General features: G+C 63.9%; 1 protein-coding gene across 6 annotated transcripts in view; it reads right to left on the minus strand.

The window, feature by feature from the left end:
* Positions 1-802: 802 nt before the first annotated feature.
* DENND3 (DENN domain containing 3) overlaps positions 803-16,760 on the minus strand; it is a 28,402-nt gene continuing 12,444 nt past the window's right edge. The window contains exons 8-23 of one of the 6 annotated variants that reach the window (XM_037166677.2): positions 14,354-14,469; positions 13,241-13,396; positions 12,297-12,393; positions 11,080-11,183; positions 10,448-10,647; positions 8,639-9,160; positions 8,039-8,298; positions 7,252-7,422; positions 6,525-6,654; positions 5,468-5,575; positions 4,887-5,026; positions 3,216-3,376; positions 2,522-2,655; positions 2,106-2,218; positions 1,893-2,027; positions 803-1,793 (exon numbers count right to left, since the gene is read on the minus strand). In XM_037166677.2, coding sequence (XP_037022572.2) covers positions 1,593-1,793; positions 1,893-2,027; positions 2,106-2,218; positions 2,522-2,655; positions 3,216-3,376; positions 4,887-5,026; positions 5,468-5,575; positions 6,525-6,654; positions 7,252-7,422; positions 8,039-8,298; positions 8,639-9,160; positions 10,448-10,647; positions 11,080-11,183; positions 12,297-12,393; positions 13,241-13,396; positions 14,354-14,469 — 2,748 coding nt within the window. In that variant the 3' untranslated portion in view covers positions 803-1,592. Of the gene's footprint in view, positions 1,794-1,892; positions 2,031-2,105; positions 2,219-2,521; positions 2,656-3,215; positions 3,377-4,409; positions 4,601-4,886; positions 5,027-5,467; positions 5,576-6,517; positions 6,655-7,251; positions 7,423-8,038; positions 8,299-8,638; positions 9,161-10,447; positions 10,648-11,079; positions 11,184-12,296; positions 12,394-13,240; positions 13,397-14,353; positions 14,470-16,760 lie in introns of those variants that run through there. The other 5 variants (XM_037166676.2, XM_037166678.2, XR_005085475.2 and 2 more) reach the window with 5 other exon arrangements.

The raw sequence follows: 16,760 nt of genomic DNA on the forward strand, positions 1-16,760 counted from the left end.
CCAGAGAGAGGGGAAGGGAGGGAGAGAAACATCAATGTGTGGTTCCCTCTCACGTGCCCCCAAATGGGGACCAGGCCCCCAACCCAGGCATGTGCCCTGACTGGGAATCAAACCAGTGACCCTTCGGTTCAGAGGCCAGCACTCAGTCCACTGAGCCACGCCAGCCAGGGCTGCATTTGCTGTTTTAAATGCAGTCACTGGCAGATAAGATCTCAGGATTATCCCGGAGTGAAGGCAACGGAGAAGCTGCGGTGAGCCACGTGCTGGGAGCTCGGCTGCAGGGGGCGCCCACCCAGAAGGGCCCGTGACCTTCCAGTCTCTCCACCGGCTCCTGCTGGGGGAGGGGTGGCCGTCGGTGTGCAGTGCGTGGTAGTTCACCGCCCACAAGGTGGCCACACCTGGTGACATAGGGGCTGGCACTAAATAATGTTTCCAACGGCTTTTCCCGGAACTTGTCACATCTACACAAAAGCATAAAGCAGCCCTCGCCCTCTGCTGCTGGCCAAGCCGTCCGAGGAGCTGGTGAGCAAACCTGGGGGAGCTGGGTGCCCTGGCAGTCCCTCGCACCCCGGACCTGGAACACCCCCAAACGCCAGCCAGGGGCCAGGACCTTCCTCAGGGCCTGCGCCCCACGGACCCAGCCAGAGGCTTGGCCGCTGTTCTCCCTGGAGGCCTGACATGCACCGCAGAGACCTCAGGGCGAGCAAGGGCTGGTGCGGCGGTGGGCCACCCGCCCCCGCGTCCGGCCCCGTGCCAAACCGTGCTTCCTGCACACTTAGGGAATGAAACCTCGGTACTACAGTAAAATGTGCAAACGGTCTTTATGGTTATCTGTAGTCAACAGGACCATCCGTAGTTAAATAATAAGGCACCGCCCCGCCCCACCCCCCAAGACGCCGCCCAGGGGCGGTGCTCAGCAGCCTCTGCTGAGGGGCTCGTGGCGGCTGCCTGGCTGGGGACTGCGGGGCACAGGCTGCTTCAGAGGGAAGGTTCACCTGCGATCTTTGGTACAAAAAGTCTCCCTGGGTTTCTTCATTACAAAAATGTTGCGTTAGTTACCAAGAAAAACAGAAAACACAGAGCTCGTCCTTGCTGCCCGACCCGCGTGGGCAGCCTTTCCGCCGTCACCTGCTCTGATGGGGGACAGTGAGGGTGCCACCAAGTGGCTGCTTCCAGACACCCCAGCTTTACCGGAGCAGGAGGACAGTGTGCGGCCGCGGGGCTGCCGTGAGACTGGGCTCAGGGAGCGAGGGCCAACGGAACAGATGAAGGACAGGAGGACGGGAGGAGCCGGAGGCGTCAAGCCTGCGGCCAGGTGTGATCTGGTTCAGTCCCTTCCACTTGGCTCTGGCTGTGGATTCTGGACCTTTCTGGACAATCTATGGGCACCTGCTCCACAGAGACCAGCACAGAGTCGATCCAGCTGCCGGCCCAGAAGCACCCCAGCCTGACACGGTTGAGTCAGGAAAGCCCAAGGGAAAGGTGCCACCACCGGACCCTCCCTGAGGCACCTGTACAGGCACCTGCGTGGGCACACCCAGCGGGCGGGGCAGGGCGCAGGCTCCCAGAGCCGGGCTCCCGCGGGCCCGCGCTCACTCCACCGTCCAGATGGCGATCTTCCCTTCCTCCCCGCCGGAGCCGCTCAGCACGTATCTGCCCTCCGCCGAGCACAGAGTCCGCACGGTGTCCGCGTGGGCCACCAGCTCTTTCTCCAGCGTCTGTCTCTCCGCGTCGATCACGTAGATCTTCCCCTTGGGTCTCCCCTGCGACAGGCCCGTGCCGCCCACCCAGATCTGCAGAAGAAATGGGGCGTGAGGCCCGTGCAGCCCGGCCCCAGGGGAGAGGGCCCAGCCCCGACACACCTTGCCCGGCAGGCGGCGCCCCCGCCTCACCTGCCTCTTCACCCGGATCATGCAGTGCACCTCGGAGCAGTCGGGCAGGTGGACCCTCCCGGGGGGCCGGGCCAGGTCCTCCAGGCCCCAGACGTAGATGTCGTCGTAGCCCGAGCAGACCGCCCACAGCTGCGCCTGCTGGAGCAGAAGTCACAGTGTGGCCGGCGCGCACTGGCCCAGGGCCGCGGCCACGCACACGGACGCCGCTGGTACCTCGGGGATGAGCTGGAAGGCCACAAAGGAGGTGCTCCTGTCCTGGAAGCCCCCGTCGATCTTCAGTTCCTGACGGAGACAGCCGCTCACGACCACGATGCTGTTCCCTGTGCCTGCAGACGGGGTGGGGCCGGGTGAAAGACGGCCAGAGAGGACAGGAGGGAGCCTCAGGGTCAGACGAGTGGACAGGCCATTCCCGCAGGCCCCGGAAGATGCAAGGCGGAGGAGGAGGGGGGCAGGAGGCGCCCCGTTGGCTGGGGCGCAGATGCACCCAGGGCAGGAAGCCTGGGGAAGCAGGGGGTTCCGAGAAGGGACCAGAGCCTCAGAAGATGGGAGCTTTTACAGTCAAAGTTGGAAGTGCATGCAGCTTCCTCTTTCGAGGGCAGGGTGGGTCCCCGGCCGGCAGGGGGACTTACAGCACCACAGGCAGCCTCCGTGCAGGCTGATGGCCGAGAGGCTGCCGCCCGGCAGCTGCACCCGGCTGGTCACCCGCAGCGTGCCCACGTTCCACACCAAGACGGTCCCATCCATGCTGCACGAATACACCTGGCTGGAGGTACAGACATGCATTTTGCTTGAGCTCTGAGAAGCACTGTGTATATTTCAATCCAGAAAAGGAATGAAGCTGCCTCCCCACCAGGGCAGCAAACACACGGCTGGTGTGGCGAGGAGCTTTACTCACTATGTAACCCGTTGGGCAGGGGCTGGCGGGCTGGGAGATAAAACGTAATAGGGCTGGAGAGCGCACAGCCCCCCAAGCTCAAGTTGAGTGGTCGCCCAGGCCTTGGTGACTGGCAGCTGCAGGGAGGGTGGACTCTAGCCAGTGCCCTTACCCTTCGGATCTGCCGTCCACCTGGTGTGGCCTGGCTGATGGAGGGCAGGCAGCCCCTCTGAAACTAAGTTGGGGACAGGGAGAGGGTGGCACAGAAGGCTGGGGGGCCCGAGGAAAAGCCTGCAGCTGTTCCCACAGGACATGCTTCTCTGACCCAAGACCAGAAGCAGACAAGGACGTCACCCGACACAGATTCCAGACCCACGTCACTCGCCAGCCTGGGCCCTGCAGACACCCAGCCACAGTGGTGACGCCCTCCTCCTGCAGAGCCCACGTACCTGGGCGCCTCAGGCCCGTCCGGCACCACCAAGCCCGTGACGCTGGCCCGGTGGTCAGTGAGCTGCTTGTTGCAGGACATGCTGTGGATGTTGATGATGTAGATGACGGAGTCTTCGGAGCCCACCCACACCTGGCTCTGCTCCACCAGGGCCATGCAGTTCTGTGGGACGCGGGGGAGTCTGAGTCGGCCCCTGGCTGCCGTGCGGAGCCCTCTCCAGGGGCCCCACGCAGCGAGAGACCACTCTGCCCACCGTCCTCGCCGGACACACCCAGCGAGCCGGTCCAAGTTCCGGTGCACGCCAGACCGGCTGTCCTCCCCAGGACACGGGCGGCGTCGGACAGGAAACTGAGCAAACATCCCCCATTTTCGCAGAGTAAAAGGGACCCCGTGGAGGAGGTGGGGGCCGGTTTCCCGCCAAATCAGTGGGCGACGGTTGTGAGTTAGTTGTCCCCTAGCTCTCACTCAGAAGAGAGACCTTACAGAAGTCAGTCGTCCTAATTTTACTAGTAAACACGAAAGGAAAAGACTCCTGTTGCCCTTTCGGCGGAAGCAGCTACCGGAGGCTCAGCGCGATCCCAGTAACACGTCAGGTCATGGTGGCCCACGGGTGTTTCAGGTAAACTGCCTCAAACTTCAAGTTTCGGTGTCATTTCCCAGGTCCCCTCCCGTTCAACGGTACAGAACACCGCCAGGGGGCCAGGAGGGGGACCCTGCCTCGCAACAGGAGACGCGCCGCCTGAATTCGGCGGGGCCTGGCCTAATGGGGCGGCAGCCGCTATCAGGACGGGAGTCTCCTGGTTTCCCTTTAACCAGGGTTTTAAAAGCTCCCCCAACACCTAAAGCAGCGTCTCTGAGGTGCTCGTGATGGGGAGGAACCGCCACCCCAGTCACAGTGAGAGTGGCTTCCTCAGTCTCCCCTGCTCCTCGTCTGGCCTCCAGCACGGATCCTGGACTTTCAGGAAGATTTCAATGTGCTGTCTGGGGTCCTGTCCCTTTGTCCCCGGCCCCGCCTGGGCCACTTCCAGGGCCTGGTGCGAGTGAGTGACCGGTGCCCCGGTGTGGGAGGGAAGCAGCAGCTTTCAGAGGCCGGAGCGGGCCTCAGGGCGTCTCTGGGCAGCAGGGGGGCGGCTGAGGTTTTGGGCCCCACGCCCGTGCTTGGGTGTGAGTGAGTGGAGGGTGGGGATTAACTTACTTTTATTTACTTTTCAAAAAACAATCAGTGTAAAAACTGAAAGAATTAAGGTTTCTCAACCGACTACAGTATCATGCGAATTTGATGTCAATCATTCTTAGCTCTCCTTCCCAAGGAGGTTCGAGCAGCTCCCAGGGCCTGGGCGGGGTGAGCGGGAAGGCACACTGCGCTTCCCGGAACCCAGGTGTGGCCTCGGGGTGGGGAGGGGGTGGGGGGGTGCTGGTTAAAGCCGTTATCTGCTTGCTCAGATGAGAAGTTTGGGGAGAGGCTGGAACAAGCTCGTGCTGAAGTTACAAACTCAGGGTGGGCACAAAAGCTCTCCCTCCTACTTCCGGGCAGAGGGAGCCAGATGGTGATGGGCCAGGGGGCGTTCGCTTTTCCCAAACTGCAGGTACGTCTGGATGCTGGCCTGAAGCCGCCCGCCCGCCCGCCCGCCCGCGCCCTGCCCGCCCGCCTGCGCGCCGCCCGGCCACTCACCAGCTTGGAGGCGCCCACCCTGACGCAGTGCTGGTGAATGGTCCAGGAGGACGCGTCGAAGACCACCACTTTGCCCTGGTGGAGGGCGCACCACAACTTGGGGTGGGCGTCGCCAACTTTCTCTGCTGGGTCCAGGTGCCCTGAAGGGAAAAGCCACCTGAGAGTGGGCCCAGAAACCGCCACGACGCACCAGCAGGGCACCCGTGCCGAGCTCAGGCACTGCCCAGGTTCCCGCGAGGCGCCGGCTGCCAGCTGGGTGCCCGGGACACAAAGGTGAGCGCCTCGAGGACCGCTGTGCCCTCTGGGCCGGGCTCTTCCCGGCACCTGGGCCCTGGTGAGACAGCGGTGCTTCAGGCAGAGGCGGACGTGGGTGGCGGGGCAGGGGCGGCGAGTGCCAGGCCACGGGGGCCAGGACTGCGGCAGCTCCCGCAGGGCCTGGGCGCGGTGCCGCCTGTCTCCCTGTGGACGCTCTGCGGGGGGGGGGGGGGGGTTCCGGTTTTTCCTTGTGGTTTGTCTGCCCCTCCCTGGCGGCCTCACTAGCCAGGGGGGCGCCCTGTGAGTGAAGAAAGTCATGTATGTACCTGGCGTGTACAGCAGGACATCCACGGCCTGGGGGACAGTCTCTCCAGCCGAAGGGTTGATCTTGTGCCGCAGCGTCTCCGCAGTTGTCTTGGGAACGGCCGTGGGCACTGAAACGCCAACAGCGAGAGTCAGTATTCCAGGCTCCAACACGCAGCCAGGCGGCCGTCCCCCACTCGGGGAGCGCTGCACCCCGACAGTGAAGACCTGGGCCCTGTGTGGGGCCAGGGTGCCGACCCTGGCTGGGGGCCGGGCCATCGACACGGCTGCTGGGGCCGCGCTGGTACGAGCAGGTGTTCACAGCACCCCCGCCTCACCCGGGACGTGCCAGCGTCACCCTCACCCCCGGACACACACCCGCCAGGCACGGGGTGAAAACTCAGGAAGATTCAGTTTTCGGAGTTTCCACCACCAGCTACTGAGGTGAGCGCAGGACAGGCACCCGGGCCTCGATCAACGTCTCACCCGGGAAAACACGGAGCCCTGACGGGTCTCCCGGTGCCCAGCCGAGACCCTGACGCAGGCCCAGCGTGAGTCTGGGGTCCAGCAGCCAAAGCTGGCCTTTCGGTGCGACCTCGCTCCAAACCAGAAAAACCTGCATTCCAGGTCTCGCCCATGGACTAAGACGGGTGATGCCCCCAAGCTGCCCCAGCAGGCCTGGTGGCAGCCAGAGCCTCTGCTGCCCCAGGAGAGAGGGGTTCTGGGACAGGACGCAGGAGGGAGCTCGGGGACAGACGCCTCGAAGTGCCAAAGCGAATAAACGCTGAGATTGACTTTCACAGTAGGACGTTCTGCACACCCGAGTGCCCTCCCCAGAGAGACATCCACACAGACGTGCACATGGGTGGTCACAGCACTAGTGACAGTAACGGGACGTGCACACGCCCCAGGAGCCCCCCCCCCCAACAGCGCTCAGGGATGTCGAAGGCGTGCAGGACGGGGAGGGTGGCCTCGCTCCAGGGAACAGAGTGAAAGAAGTGACAGGAGACGACTGTGTGGACGGGACCCAGGTGGGAAAGCAATGCCCCGAGCAAAGGCCACTTCAGACGCGCCTCTCACTTTCGCTCCTCATCCGGTCGAAGTGGGCTAGCTTGGAGGCGGCGTAAATGGCGCCAGGTGACTGCAGCGCCCCCACCACGGCATCCATCAGCAAGACATGGGTCAGCGCCTGCTGGATGTACTGCGGGTCCTGCGGGGACACAGAGCCACCGAGGTCAGGTGCGGCCGGCCGTCAGAGCCGCCCGAGGAGCCGGGTTCGGAGGTGCCCACTCCCCACAGGAGCACGCGAGCGCTGGCCCGGCGGAGCCCCTCCCACCACGGGGACATCCCACTGAGCAGGGCCTTCCTGACACCCACGCCGTGCACACACCTCTGACGGGTGTGGTTACCGCACGACCTCCCCCACCTGTGCATCCCCTGTTCACACACTGGGCCCGCCTGGGACGGGTTCCCCAGGACACACAATCTCCCCATCTCCTCCACCTCTCACCGCTGTCCTGGGTCCCCTCCGTGACCGTGCCATAACCTAAGCCATCAGCTTGGCCCAAAGTAAACAAAGGCACGGAACCGCCTGGCCACAGGCGTGGCGCTGTGGGGGGACTCGGGGTGCCCCAGCGCTAGCCCTAAGCCTGTGGCAGAGGAGAGGAGCCCCCCGGTCCCGCCGAACCTGGCCCCCGGACATGGGGCGCGGGGCAGGAAGGGAACAAGGCCTTCGATGGGTCTCGGGAACTCTGACACGCTGCCCGCCCACCCCGCCAAGCTCCAGGGAGCACACAAATGACCGGACCTTGTGGTCATCTGCCAGCGTCTTCCCCGCCCACATCTCCTTCACCATCAGGTGCCACAGGTCGCACTCGGACTTCAGGTTCGCCTCGAAGACCTCCTTCTTGGACGTCGTTTTAATCTTTAAAGTGGGTACCCGGAGAAATAAGACGGCGACCGTGGTGCTCCGAACTTCCTGTGCAGGCAGGAGAGCGGAGGTGAGCACAGCACCCCCGGGACCGAGTCGGCCTCCAGGGCCACAGCTGCCCATGGCACGCTCGCTGAGGGGACCTTTGAGGGCCCTCTGCAGGGCCCGGACAGGAAGGCAGACGCAGACAGGGGCCGGGGGAGCCTGGACAGAGCCCTTAGGCTGATGGGAGCAGGAGGGGGTCCCAGCAGGACAGGGAAGGCGCTGAGTGACCCCGGCCCCAGAAGGCGGTGGGGGAACAGGGTGGTGGCAGGAGCCTCCATGTGACCTAGTCTCAGAAAGGGACAAGGGAGTCAGGGCAGCGGAGGGCTTAGCATCGTCCTGGCAGTCCACGGGGCTTGTCCACGGCACTTAGAGGTAGCTCGCCCGCTTGCCCCCCAGGAGTTCTGACTTGGGCTCCAGGGGGGTGTCTGGCAAAGCCAGCGTGAGGAAGAGCTATGGGAAACCACATGAAGGGTCCGCGGGTGAAGCAGTCACCACGGCGCATGTCCCGCTGCCTCCCTCGCCTCAGAGAGTGGTCGGCGCGAACAGCACACCCGGCCCGTGTGGGAGTGTCTGCAGGCTGAGCCTCCCACCGCCGCGGGCAGGGCCCTGGCATGCGCACCTCCAGGTCCCGGAAGGTGGCGATGTCCATGTAGCCCGGCTTGCCCTCCGTCAGGAGGAACAGGCGCTTCTGGGTCATGGCGATCTTGCCCACACCACGGCTCGTCTTCACCGACCGGGACAGCTTGTACACGCACTCGCTCTTGTCCAGGTGGGCCAGCACCGAGGCCGGCAGGCTGGCCTCCTGGGCCTCCGCTTCTGTCTCCTTCCAGCAGGTGTAGAAGTCCTTGAATGTCTCCGGGTCGATCAGTTTCTGCTGTCCTGCGTTTCACAGAGAGAAGAGAGACTTCTTACAGCCCTCTGCACAGTGGCTTGCTGGAAAAGTGGCACACTCCCCCCGCAGGGCAGCAGGTGGCGCCAGCACCTGCCCACCTGGATGGGGGGGCAGTTCTCCCCTCCCTTCCTGGCTGGGGCCACCCTGCTGGCACCCTGCTCTGAGTGCAGGACCCTGTGCTCCCTGTCCCCGGCCTGGCTCAGGATGTGGAGCCCTGATGTCTGTCCCCTGTCACACTTCCAGAGACCCCAGGAGCTCCCGGTGGAGACCAGCCAGGGCAGTGTCTGCCCAGCCACCCTCAGCCCGGCGGCCGGCTGGCCCTCTTACCTACAGTCAGGGCCTCGAACAAGCGGCTTATAATGTTGACGTCCCTCACGATACCCGACTCCTGGACCCTCCGCATGAACTCGTCAGGCCCCATGTGCTTGCTCGGTAGCTCGAAGTGCTTCACGCGGTCGTCAGCCTTGGGGGCCTCCCCGGGCTGCTCCAGGACCTCGCTGATGAGCCTGCGCAGCTCGGGCCTGCTCTCGGCCTCGGCCCGCAGGGGGCCCGCCATGGACTGCACGGTGCGCCTCACCAGGTCGGCGGGGAAGATCCGCAGGTCCGTCTTGCACAGGCTCTGGAAGTCGAGCAGGGCGTCCAGCAGCTGGCCCTGCATCAGGCGGACGAGCCCCCGCAGGTACAAGTGCCGGGCCAGCAGCACGGAGTCGTCGGGCGCCAGGCCGCCCATGGCCTTGCTCAGCAGGGCCACGCAGTCGCAGTAGTAGGCCTGCACACACTGGCTCACCAGCGGGAAGTGCACTTCTGGGATCTTGAACGTGTGCGGCGGCCTGGGGCTCACGTCCAGAACTAGAGGGCAGGGCAGGGGGGCCGGCAGTGAGCACGGCCCTGAGCACACGCACACGCTCCCTCCCCGTCACACTGTCAGGGGCATCGGCCTCTGGCCCCCGTGGAGCCAGAGCCTGTGGCCTCTCCCAGAAAGTCCCACGGACCCGGAGCTGAACAAGCAGCCCACACTCGGCTTCCACGGTGCCCGGGGGACAGCGGGTAATACCGTTCGTGCGAACCGTTAACACTGCACTGACCAGATGGCCACGCAGGCGGGACTCTGCCCTGTGAGGCCACTGTTCCCTCCGTCCCCAGCAGCCCTGTGAGACGGGCGTGGCCATTCCCACTGCACAGATGTGCGGCTGAGGCCTCCGTGTGGCCCCAGAGCCAGCCCCGTGCCAGGGGAGCCTCACACCAATGCCTTCCACACAGGCCCCCAAGGGGCCGCCCTGTGGCCGGGGCACCTCCTCTCCCGGGAGCTCCCCAGGCAGCACGAGGCCGGCCCTGCAGGGAGGCGCTTCCCCCTGGGAGCGAGGTCCCACCCGGAAGACGGTGGAGGGCTGGGGAAGCCAGGCGAGAGCTCAGAGGTCGCAGAACGGGCCCCCCAGAGGAGCGAGCACGGGGGCAGAGGTGATGGGAGGAAGCCCAGGCCCAGAGGGGTGTGGCAGCCTGCCGGGTCCCACGGCCGGGGGACTGCAGCAGTCCCTGGGGAGCCCTTACACTGCCCCCTTCACAGGACGGCCCGCCATCTGTGAGGCGGCGGCTCCTGCTTGTCTCAGCCTCTGTGATGTTGTCGGGAGGCACCAGTCGGTGCCGAGCCTGAGACAGCGGCCACCAGGGGGCGCACGCGGCGCACGCACCAGGCCTCCGGGTTCCACAGCGGGTGAGACTCGGTCTGCGTGGAGCAGGGCCCCAGTGCAAACACGTCTGCTTTCATCCCGCGAAGGTCAGCTCCAAGGGTCAGGGGACCTCCGCACCCCAGGACCAGAGAGGGCCTGGCACTCACTGGGGGCCTGAAAATCACCACGTCTCACTGGACGCTGATACATGACACGTGTATTTTGCACACACAGACACCCGCAGGTGGAAGGCACACTGCAGGGCAGCTGCCTTTCTCAGTGAGACCAGGTGGCAGGCACTGCTGACGCAGAACAATTTCCTACAACGAACATAGTTTCCCAAACGGACACTCCGAGAACATCACAAATACAGTGTTTTAAAAAGGCCCGTCCGCGTCCCTGAATCGAGCTCTGGTGTCTTGCCAGGGGACAGCCCGCAGGCAGCCCCGGGGTGGGGAGTGACCATCACCTGAGCTGCTGCCCCTGCTGCGGCCTCCCGTGGTGTCCTCGCGGAGCGACGCGTTTCGGGGCGGCAGCTCGGGGGCGATGTCCTGCAGGTTGGGCATGCTGACCACCATGCGCCGGTGCGCCGTGCGCTGCGGCGAACGTTTGCGCGACGCCATTTTCCCGATGGTCGGCCTTCTTGGACTCACAAGCATCTCGCCGATTCTGGGGAAGGAAGAAGCGACACGTGCAGATGGAAGATGGCTGGAGGAGGAGCCTCAACCACGTGCACGCCCCAGGGGCGTGGCCAGCGTCCGGGCCTTGCACAGGAGTGGAAGCTGAGGGGCGCCCCACGTTCGCGTCTCCCCAGGGGCAGGGAAGGAAGGCTGGGGGACGGACCGCATCCCCGGGGGAGCCCGCAGTGCCCAGAACCAGCAAGGCCGTCCCTCTCCGCGGCCGCCCGTCGGAGGGTCTCAGGAAGAGCCCCGGGAGAACGTGGGGAGAGCGAGAAGGAAGACGGGGAGGGAACAGCGCGAACGCAGACCCAGGCGTTGGGATGCAGAGAAGAGAACGCCCAGTGCGGCACAGGCTGCTGCACCGGAGCCAGCCCGCCCTCTGCCTGCGCCCGCTGGGCCCCACAGGGCCGACACCGCACACCTGTCCTCCTCGGACTGCGTGCTGAGGTCCAGCTGCGCAAAGGCGTCCATCCTGCGGCTGAGCCGGGCTTTGAGGAAGGAGTGGAACATGTAGGTCTCCAAGACCTGGAAGAGGCGGACGGCGGAGGTGGCCGACTGGGACGTACTCCACCCGGTCCCGCCCCTCCGTGCTGCCCCTCCCCTTGTCCTCCGGCCTCTGGCCCACGCCAGCTCCAGTGGACACAGGCCTCAGACGCAGCTTTCCTAATTTGTCACCTCCTCCGCCGGCTCCTCAAGGCGTGAACCAATGGCCAGTCCCTGCACTTGAAAAGCCACAGGAAGCTCAGAACCTGGGCCCCCACCCCCACAATAGCACAGCCCCCGTCCCTGAGTTTTGTCACAGATTCTGGGATGTCCTGGGGACCTTGGCTCTCCCTGCACCCTGCACCCCACAGCAGCTGCCCTGCCTGCCTTTCCTCAGCCCTGGGGACACCTGCCCCGAGCTCCCGCCACCCCTGCAAAGGTGAGCGCCCAAAGCCGGGGCTCGGGGCAGAAGGAACCGGAAAGCCCAAGTGCCAAGCAAGCGAGCACCCACAGGAAGGTGGGGGGAGGGCAGGGCCTGGGGGGTCAGGCAGTGGCTGTGGAGGAGGGAAGGCTGGATGAGGACACCGAGGGGGCACCCCACGAGGAGGGGGACCCGCGGGGGGCACAGCCTCCCCTGAAGTGTGGAGCCAGGCCCTAGAGAAGAAGACCTGCACGTGGCTGATCTAGCAGAAAAAGCCCTGGATGGTGCCCTTCCTAGCGGACGAGGGAAACAAGCCAGATGCTGGGGAACAGACTGGAAAACAGGCAGGAAGGGAGACGTAGAGGGCTGCGCCCTGACCCTGGGGACAGAGGAAGGAGCATGGGGTCGCAGGCTGGTGAGGCTGGGCTGCGGGAACTGGAGGGCACGAGAGCTGCTGGGAGGATGGGACAGTCACCACCTGGATGGCAGAGGTGACTGCTCAGGTGGCACATCTGTCAAAACTCATCATTTGAAAGCACTTCAAATGGGTGCATTCCATCCTGTGTAGATTACACTCCAAGACACAGCCAAAGGGCGGACAGGAGCCATGCTGAAACAGACTTGCGAGAGAGCTCACACCGTAAGGCGGTAACAGAGGCTGAGAGCACGTGTGGCGGAGAAAGGGGGACCGCGGGGAGGGTGGGTGACGGCCCGTGTGTGCTGGCTCTCCTGACCTGCTTGTAGAAGCGCTGGTCGCTGGGCGCTCGTGTTTTCAGAAACTCCTCACTGTTAAACACTCTGTGTTCGTAATTCAGGTGGTTCTTCACCTCCCTGACAAAGACACACAGTCCAACTGGTGGGACATTCCTAAACTCGTGAAAAACTCATCACTACAGGACGCAGAGAAGCGGTGAGAAGCACACTTCGGAGAGCCCTGTCCTTCAGCCAGACGTTCGGGCCGTAGGGATGGCCCCGTGCGGCCGTGCTGGGTGGCCCAGCGGTTCCGGGCTTCGAGCACAGCCGTCCCTCCAACCACGATGACCAGGAGGGGCTGTCCCCATCACCTTCGAGCCCCTCGGGCCCTTACAGAAACGATGGTGCCGGGACTAGTGACTGCTCGTGCAAACACCAGGTTCAGGGGCAGGGAGCCCGGAACGGCAGCGAGACGGCTTGTTAACCAGCGAGGCCGCCGGTCCCAACCCCCCCCGATGGGGCCCCCCAGACCACATCCTGGCCTGTATGTTTATGGCGACTGGTGAACAGGCTCCCGGATCTACAGTGACAACCTACAAACGCAGTAACTTCACAGCGAGTCAGCAGGTAACAGGGGCCACTGTTTTCTCCGCTGTGAGGGAACAACGTTTCATTATCTACAAGTCCATCTCCTGCTTTCTTCACGAATGTATCGAGCTTTTGAAGTGCGAAAAAGAAAAACGTTGTTCAGTACGGATTTGCCCTTAAAAGAGAAGATCAACGTTCCCACGGCCGAATCACGACGCTCTGAGCTGAGAGGCCACACGAAACACCATTTCTCCCTCATAAACGGTCTGCTTTGTGCTAACAGATGCGTCAGAGGGGGCAGCCGTTACACCGTCCACTTTGAAATGGCCACAGGGCGCGTCGCCGGCTCTGGCCTGAGCCCTCGGGGAGGCAGCCCAGGAGGGGGTGCGGGAGGTACCTGAAGACGCTGACCAGCAGCTGCAGGGTGAGCCGCTGGATCTGGCTGTTGAGCCTCTGCTGCCAGGCCCGCCGGCGGGCGCGCCCCTCGTTCAGGTCGGTGCTGGCACCCAGGTGAGCACAGTCCAGCTCCCGGTGCAGCTGGAGGCTCTGAACCCTGGAAGGCAGCAAACACTGGGTCAGGGACGCCCCTTCCTGGGTGAGAGGCTGCTCAGCGAAGACAGGTGCTCAGAGCACGTGTCGACAACGGGGGGGGGCCCTTAAACACATGCAGAAGAGTGTCCTCACCCCCCAACACAGACAGCTGACCACGCACAGCCCGCGGGGCCTGGACTCTGAGCGCCCACTTGATCCAAGAGATGCCCGGTGCTCTGCCCGGCGAGGCACCTCCACTGACCCCTCCCAGGCTCAGCCCATGCCCAGGGTCCCCACCAAGCCCCCCCTCAATGGGACAGGGCTGCAGGGCCTGCCAAGCCGGAACTCTGCACAGGTTGGTGCGGCCTGGGCTGGGGCCTTTGGCAGGATAAAAGGGAAAAATCAAAGAGCTTCAAAACAAGGTAGAAAGCGTGAGTCCGCAGGGAGACTGACGGCAGGACACGAGAGACAGTCCCCTGCTCAGGGAGGGCAGGTTGCACCCTTCTGGGCCCCTGGGACGGATGGTGTCGTCACAGGGCGGGGGCTGTGTGAGGCGGGTGTTGGAAACACACCTAAGGGTGGGCAGCGGTGGGTGGTGGGTGGGGAGATGGGAGATGGGCGGGTGAACTGGTAGGTGGGTGAGGGGGTGGACGGGCGTGTGGATGGAGGGACGGGCGGATGCGGGGGTGAGTGAGTCAACAGGCGAAAAGGAGCGTCACCGAGCAGGGCACGAGGCCCCAGGCACAGGGGGCAGAGGGCTCCTGGGAGCTGTGGCTATCGCCTGACCGCTCAAGGCCGTAATGGACATGTCAGTGCAGTCAGAATAAAGACAAAACGGTTTTCATTTTCAAAAACGCCAGTGACCTCCCAACCGCGAACACGTAAAGCCTCTACCAGAAAGAGTGGAAAAGTTGCGCACAAGCGGCCAGGAAGGACCTTGGACAGAGGTGTTTTCCGCCACAAGTGGTCTCAGCGTTACCTCTGAACGAAGGTCTGTGCCGCCAGCAGAGGGATGTCAGGGACGTCCACGTCCTCGTCGCTGGAGGAGGTGACGCTCCCGGCATCGATGTTGACCAGAACTAGCCCGTCGGCTTCCTGTGGAGCGAGCGTGAGGGCCGACGTGAGAACCTGAGCCCATCTTTGAAAACACGGAGCGCACTCTGCGCACGCCGACTCGGAACCCTTGCCGAGGGGCCCTGCATGACTGGCGTGGCCTGGGGCCTTATTCCTGCCCCCCCCCCCAGATGTGCAGTGAAAGCCACTGGGCCCCGATAGCGAGCTGAGGGCCTCAGGTTGAGATTCCAATGGGCACTACTGGGCTTTCTACCTGCCCTGGTGCGGGCACATGGGCGCCACTGCAGGGAGCCAGGAGGGAACATTGCAGAGCTCCAGAGAGCACTGCCCTGCCAAGTGCCCAGTGTGGCAGGGGCCTGGGCTCTCGACTGCACACACTTAGGATTTTTTAAATGTGGGCACGGCTCACTTGGGAAGTCTTATCTGTGACGAAGCCCACAAGTGCCGGGTCAGGCGCCGGAGCCCTGAGAGCCCTGGAATGTGGCGTGGGTTCTCTCCGCAGGTCGTTACCCCCGGGTCCCATGCCGGGTCCCGCCTGGCAGGGAACATGCAGGCGGCACCTCCCAGACCAGACACTGGGGCACAGAGTGAGCCGTGGCCAGCGGGGCCGCTGTGGGCGTCCGTGCTGACGCGGGTGGGGCGCAGCACAGACATGTGGCGCGCTGGCATCTGAGCTCCAGCACCACCGGCAAAACCCCCACCCCGGGTGCTTTCGGCTGAGCCCTGCTGCCCGTCCCCAGACCCCCCCAGAACAGGCCGGCCACTGGAAGGGACCTTCGGGACTGCGGGCTGGGACTGCTGAGTAAACAGGACCAAGTGTTTCCCTCCCGAAGCGGCGGCACCAGGACCGCTTTTGCCCCTGACGACTGTGAAAGACGCCGTTTCAGACTTCCCAGCACAGCCTGTGTTTTTCTCCTGCGCAAGGCGGGCTGGGTGACATTTTTCCACTCCTTCCATGAAGGTCTGAATCGCCTTTTCTTAAAGGGCGTTTGTGCCCCGGTGAGTCACTGCTTTGGCGAGGCCTGGACAGGAGGGGCCGGCCAGCTCTGCGCGAGGCGCCTCCCAGGACTTGCTCTCAAAGGAAACGCAGGGCAGTGGGCCACCCCTGAGGACGGGCAGGGGTTCTGGTCTTCGCTCTGTTCTGTGCCCACCCAGAACCCCTCCAGACAAAACCTACGCTGCAGGAACTGCCGGCAGGCACGTGGAAAGACGGGGCACTCGACGCTGGCAGTCACCAGGAAACGCGCATCAGCACCACCGCGAGATCCCACTTCCCCTCCCAGGACGGCTCAGCTCCGAAGGGCAGACCACAGGGAGTAACGGCAAGGATGTGGGGGAACCGGAGAGGTGCAGATGGCCGGCGGGGACGCAGAGTGGGGCAGCTGCCGCGGTGAACCGTCTGGCCGGGTCCCACGGGGTTAAACGGAGGCACCGAGGGTGCAGGCACCCCCCCCGGGCCCCTACAGGGCCTCACACACAAGTGTTCACAGCTGCGTTATTCAAAACAGTCCAAAGGCAGAGGTGACCCAAACGCCCCTCACGGGTGAGCAGAGCAGTGACGGCAGTGTGTCCACACGGTGGCCGATAAAGGTGAGGTCCCACTGTGTGCTGTGCAGACAGACCCCTGAACCCCGGTGCTGAGTGGGAGGTGCCGAAGCCAAAGGCCAAAGCGAGTGACTCCATTTATGTAAAGCCCGTGGACACGGGACCGGCAAGCCCAGGACAGAGTTGGTAGCGGCCACCAGGGGCTGGGGGAGGACAGGATCGGGGACAGCGCACACAGGGGTTCTTTGTGGGAGACACAAATATCTCAGATTAGGTGGCACAAAGCTGTAAAGTTACCGAAAGCCACTGAAGTACCATATTTTCCCATGTATAACACGCTTCGCACAAACTTCTGGGGGAAAGTGAGGGTGTGCATTACACATGGGCAGCACGGATTCTCCATCTACACACAGAATTAGCATATGAAACGTGAGTGTGCGTTACACACGGCAAAACACGTTGTACATTTTAATTGGGTAAACCTGGAGGCACATAAATTGTATCTGGATAAAGCCCTTTAAGAAAACCGCGCCTGCTCCCCGCCGGCCGGCTCACGGCACTCACTACAAATCCGTGACACCAGCTCCCCAGCTAAACGCACACCGTCACCAGGCAGCGTGACGGCAGAAACAGCTCCCGTTTACCAAGCACTTGCCGTGAGCCCCCACAGCCCCAGCGACCTGTGACCCCCGCCACCACGACGTGACGGGCACACTCACCCCCCCCTGCACCAGGAGAGCGCTGAGGGCCTCCGTGCTGTCCCAGGC

The sequence above is a fragment of the Artibeus jamaicensis genome, unplaced genomic scaffold (assembly GCF_021234435.1).
Source record: "Artibeus jamaicensis isolate MK-2021 breed Jamaican fruit bat unplaced genomic scaffold, CSHL_Jam_final scaffold_916, whole genome shotgun sequence".
NCBI classification, from domain to species: domain Eukaryota; kingdom Metazoa; phylum Chordata; class Mammalia; order Chiroptera; family Phyllostomidae; genus Artibeus; species Artibeus jamaicensis.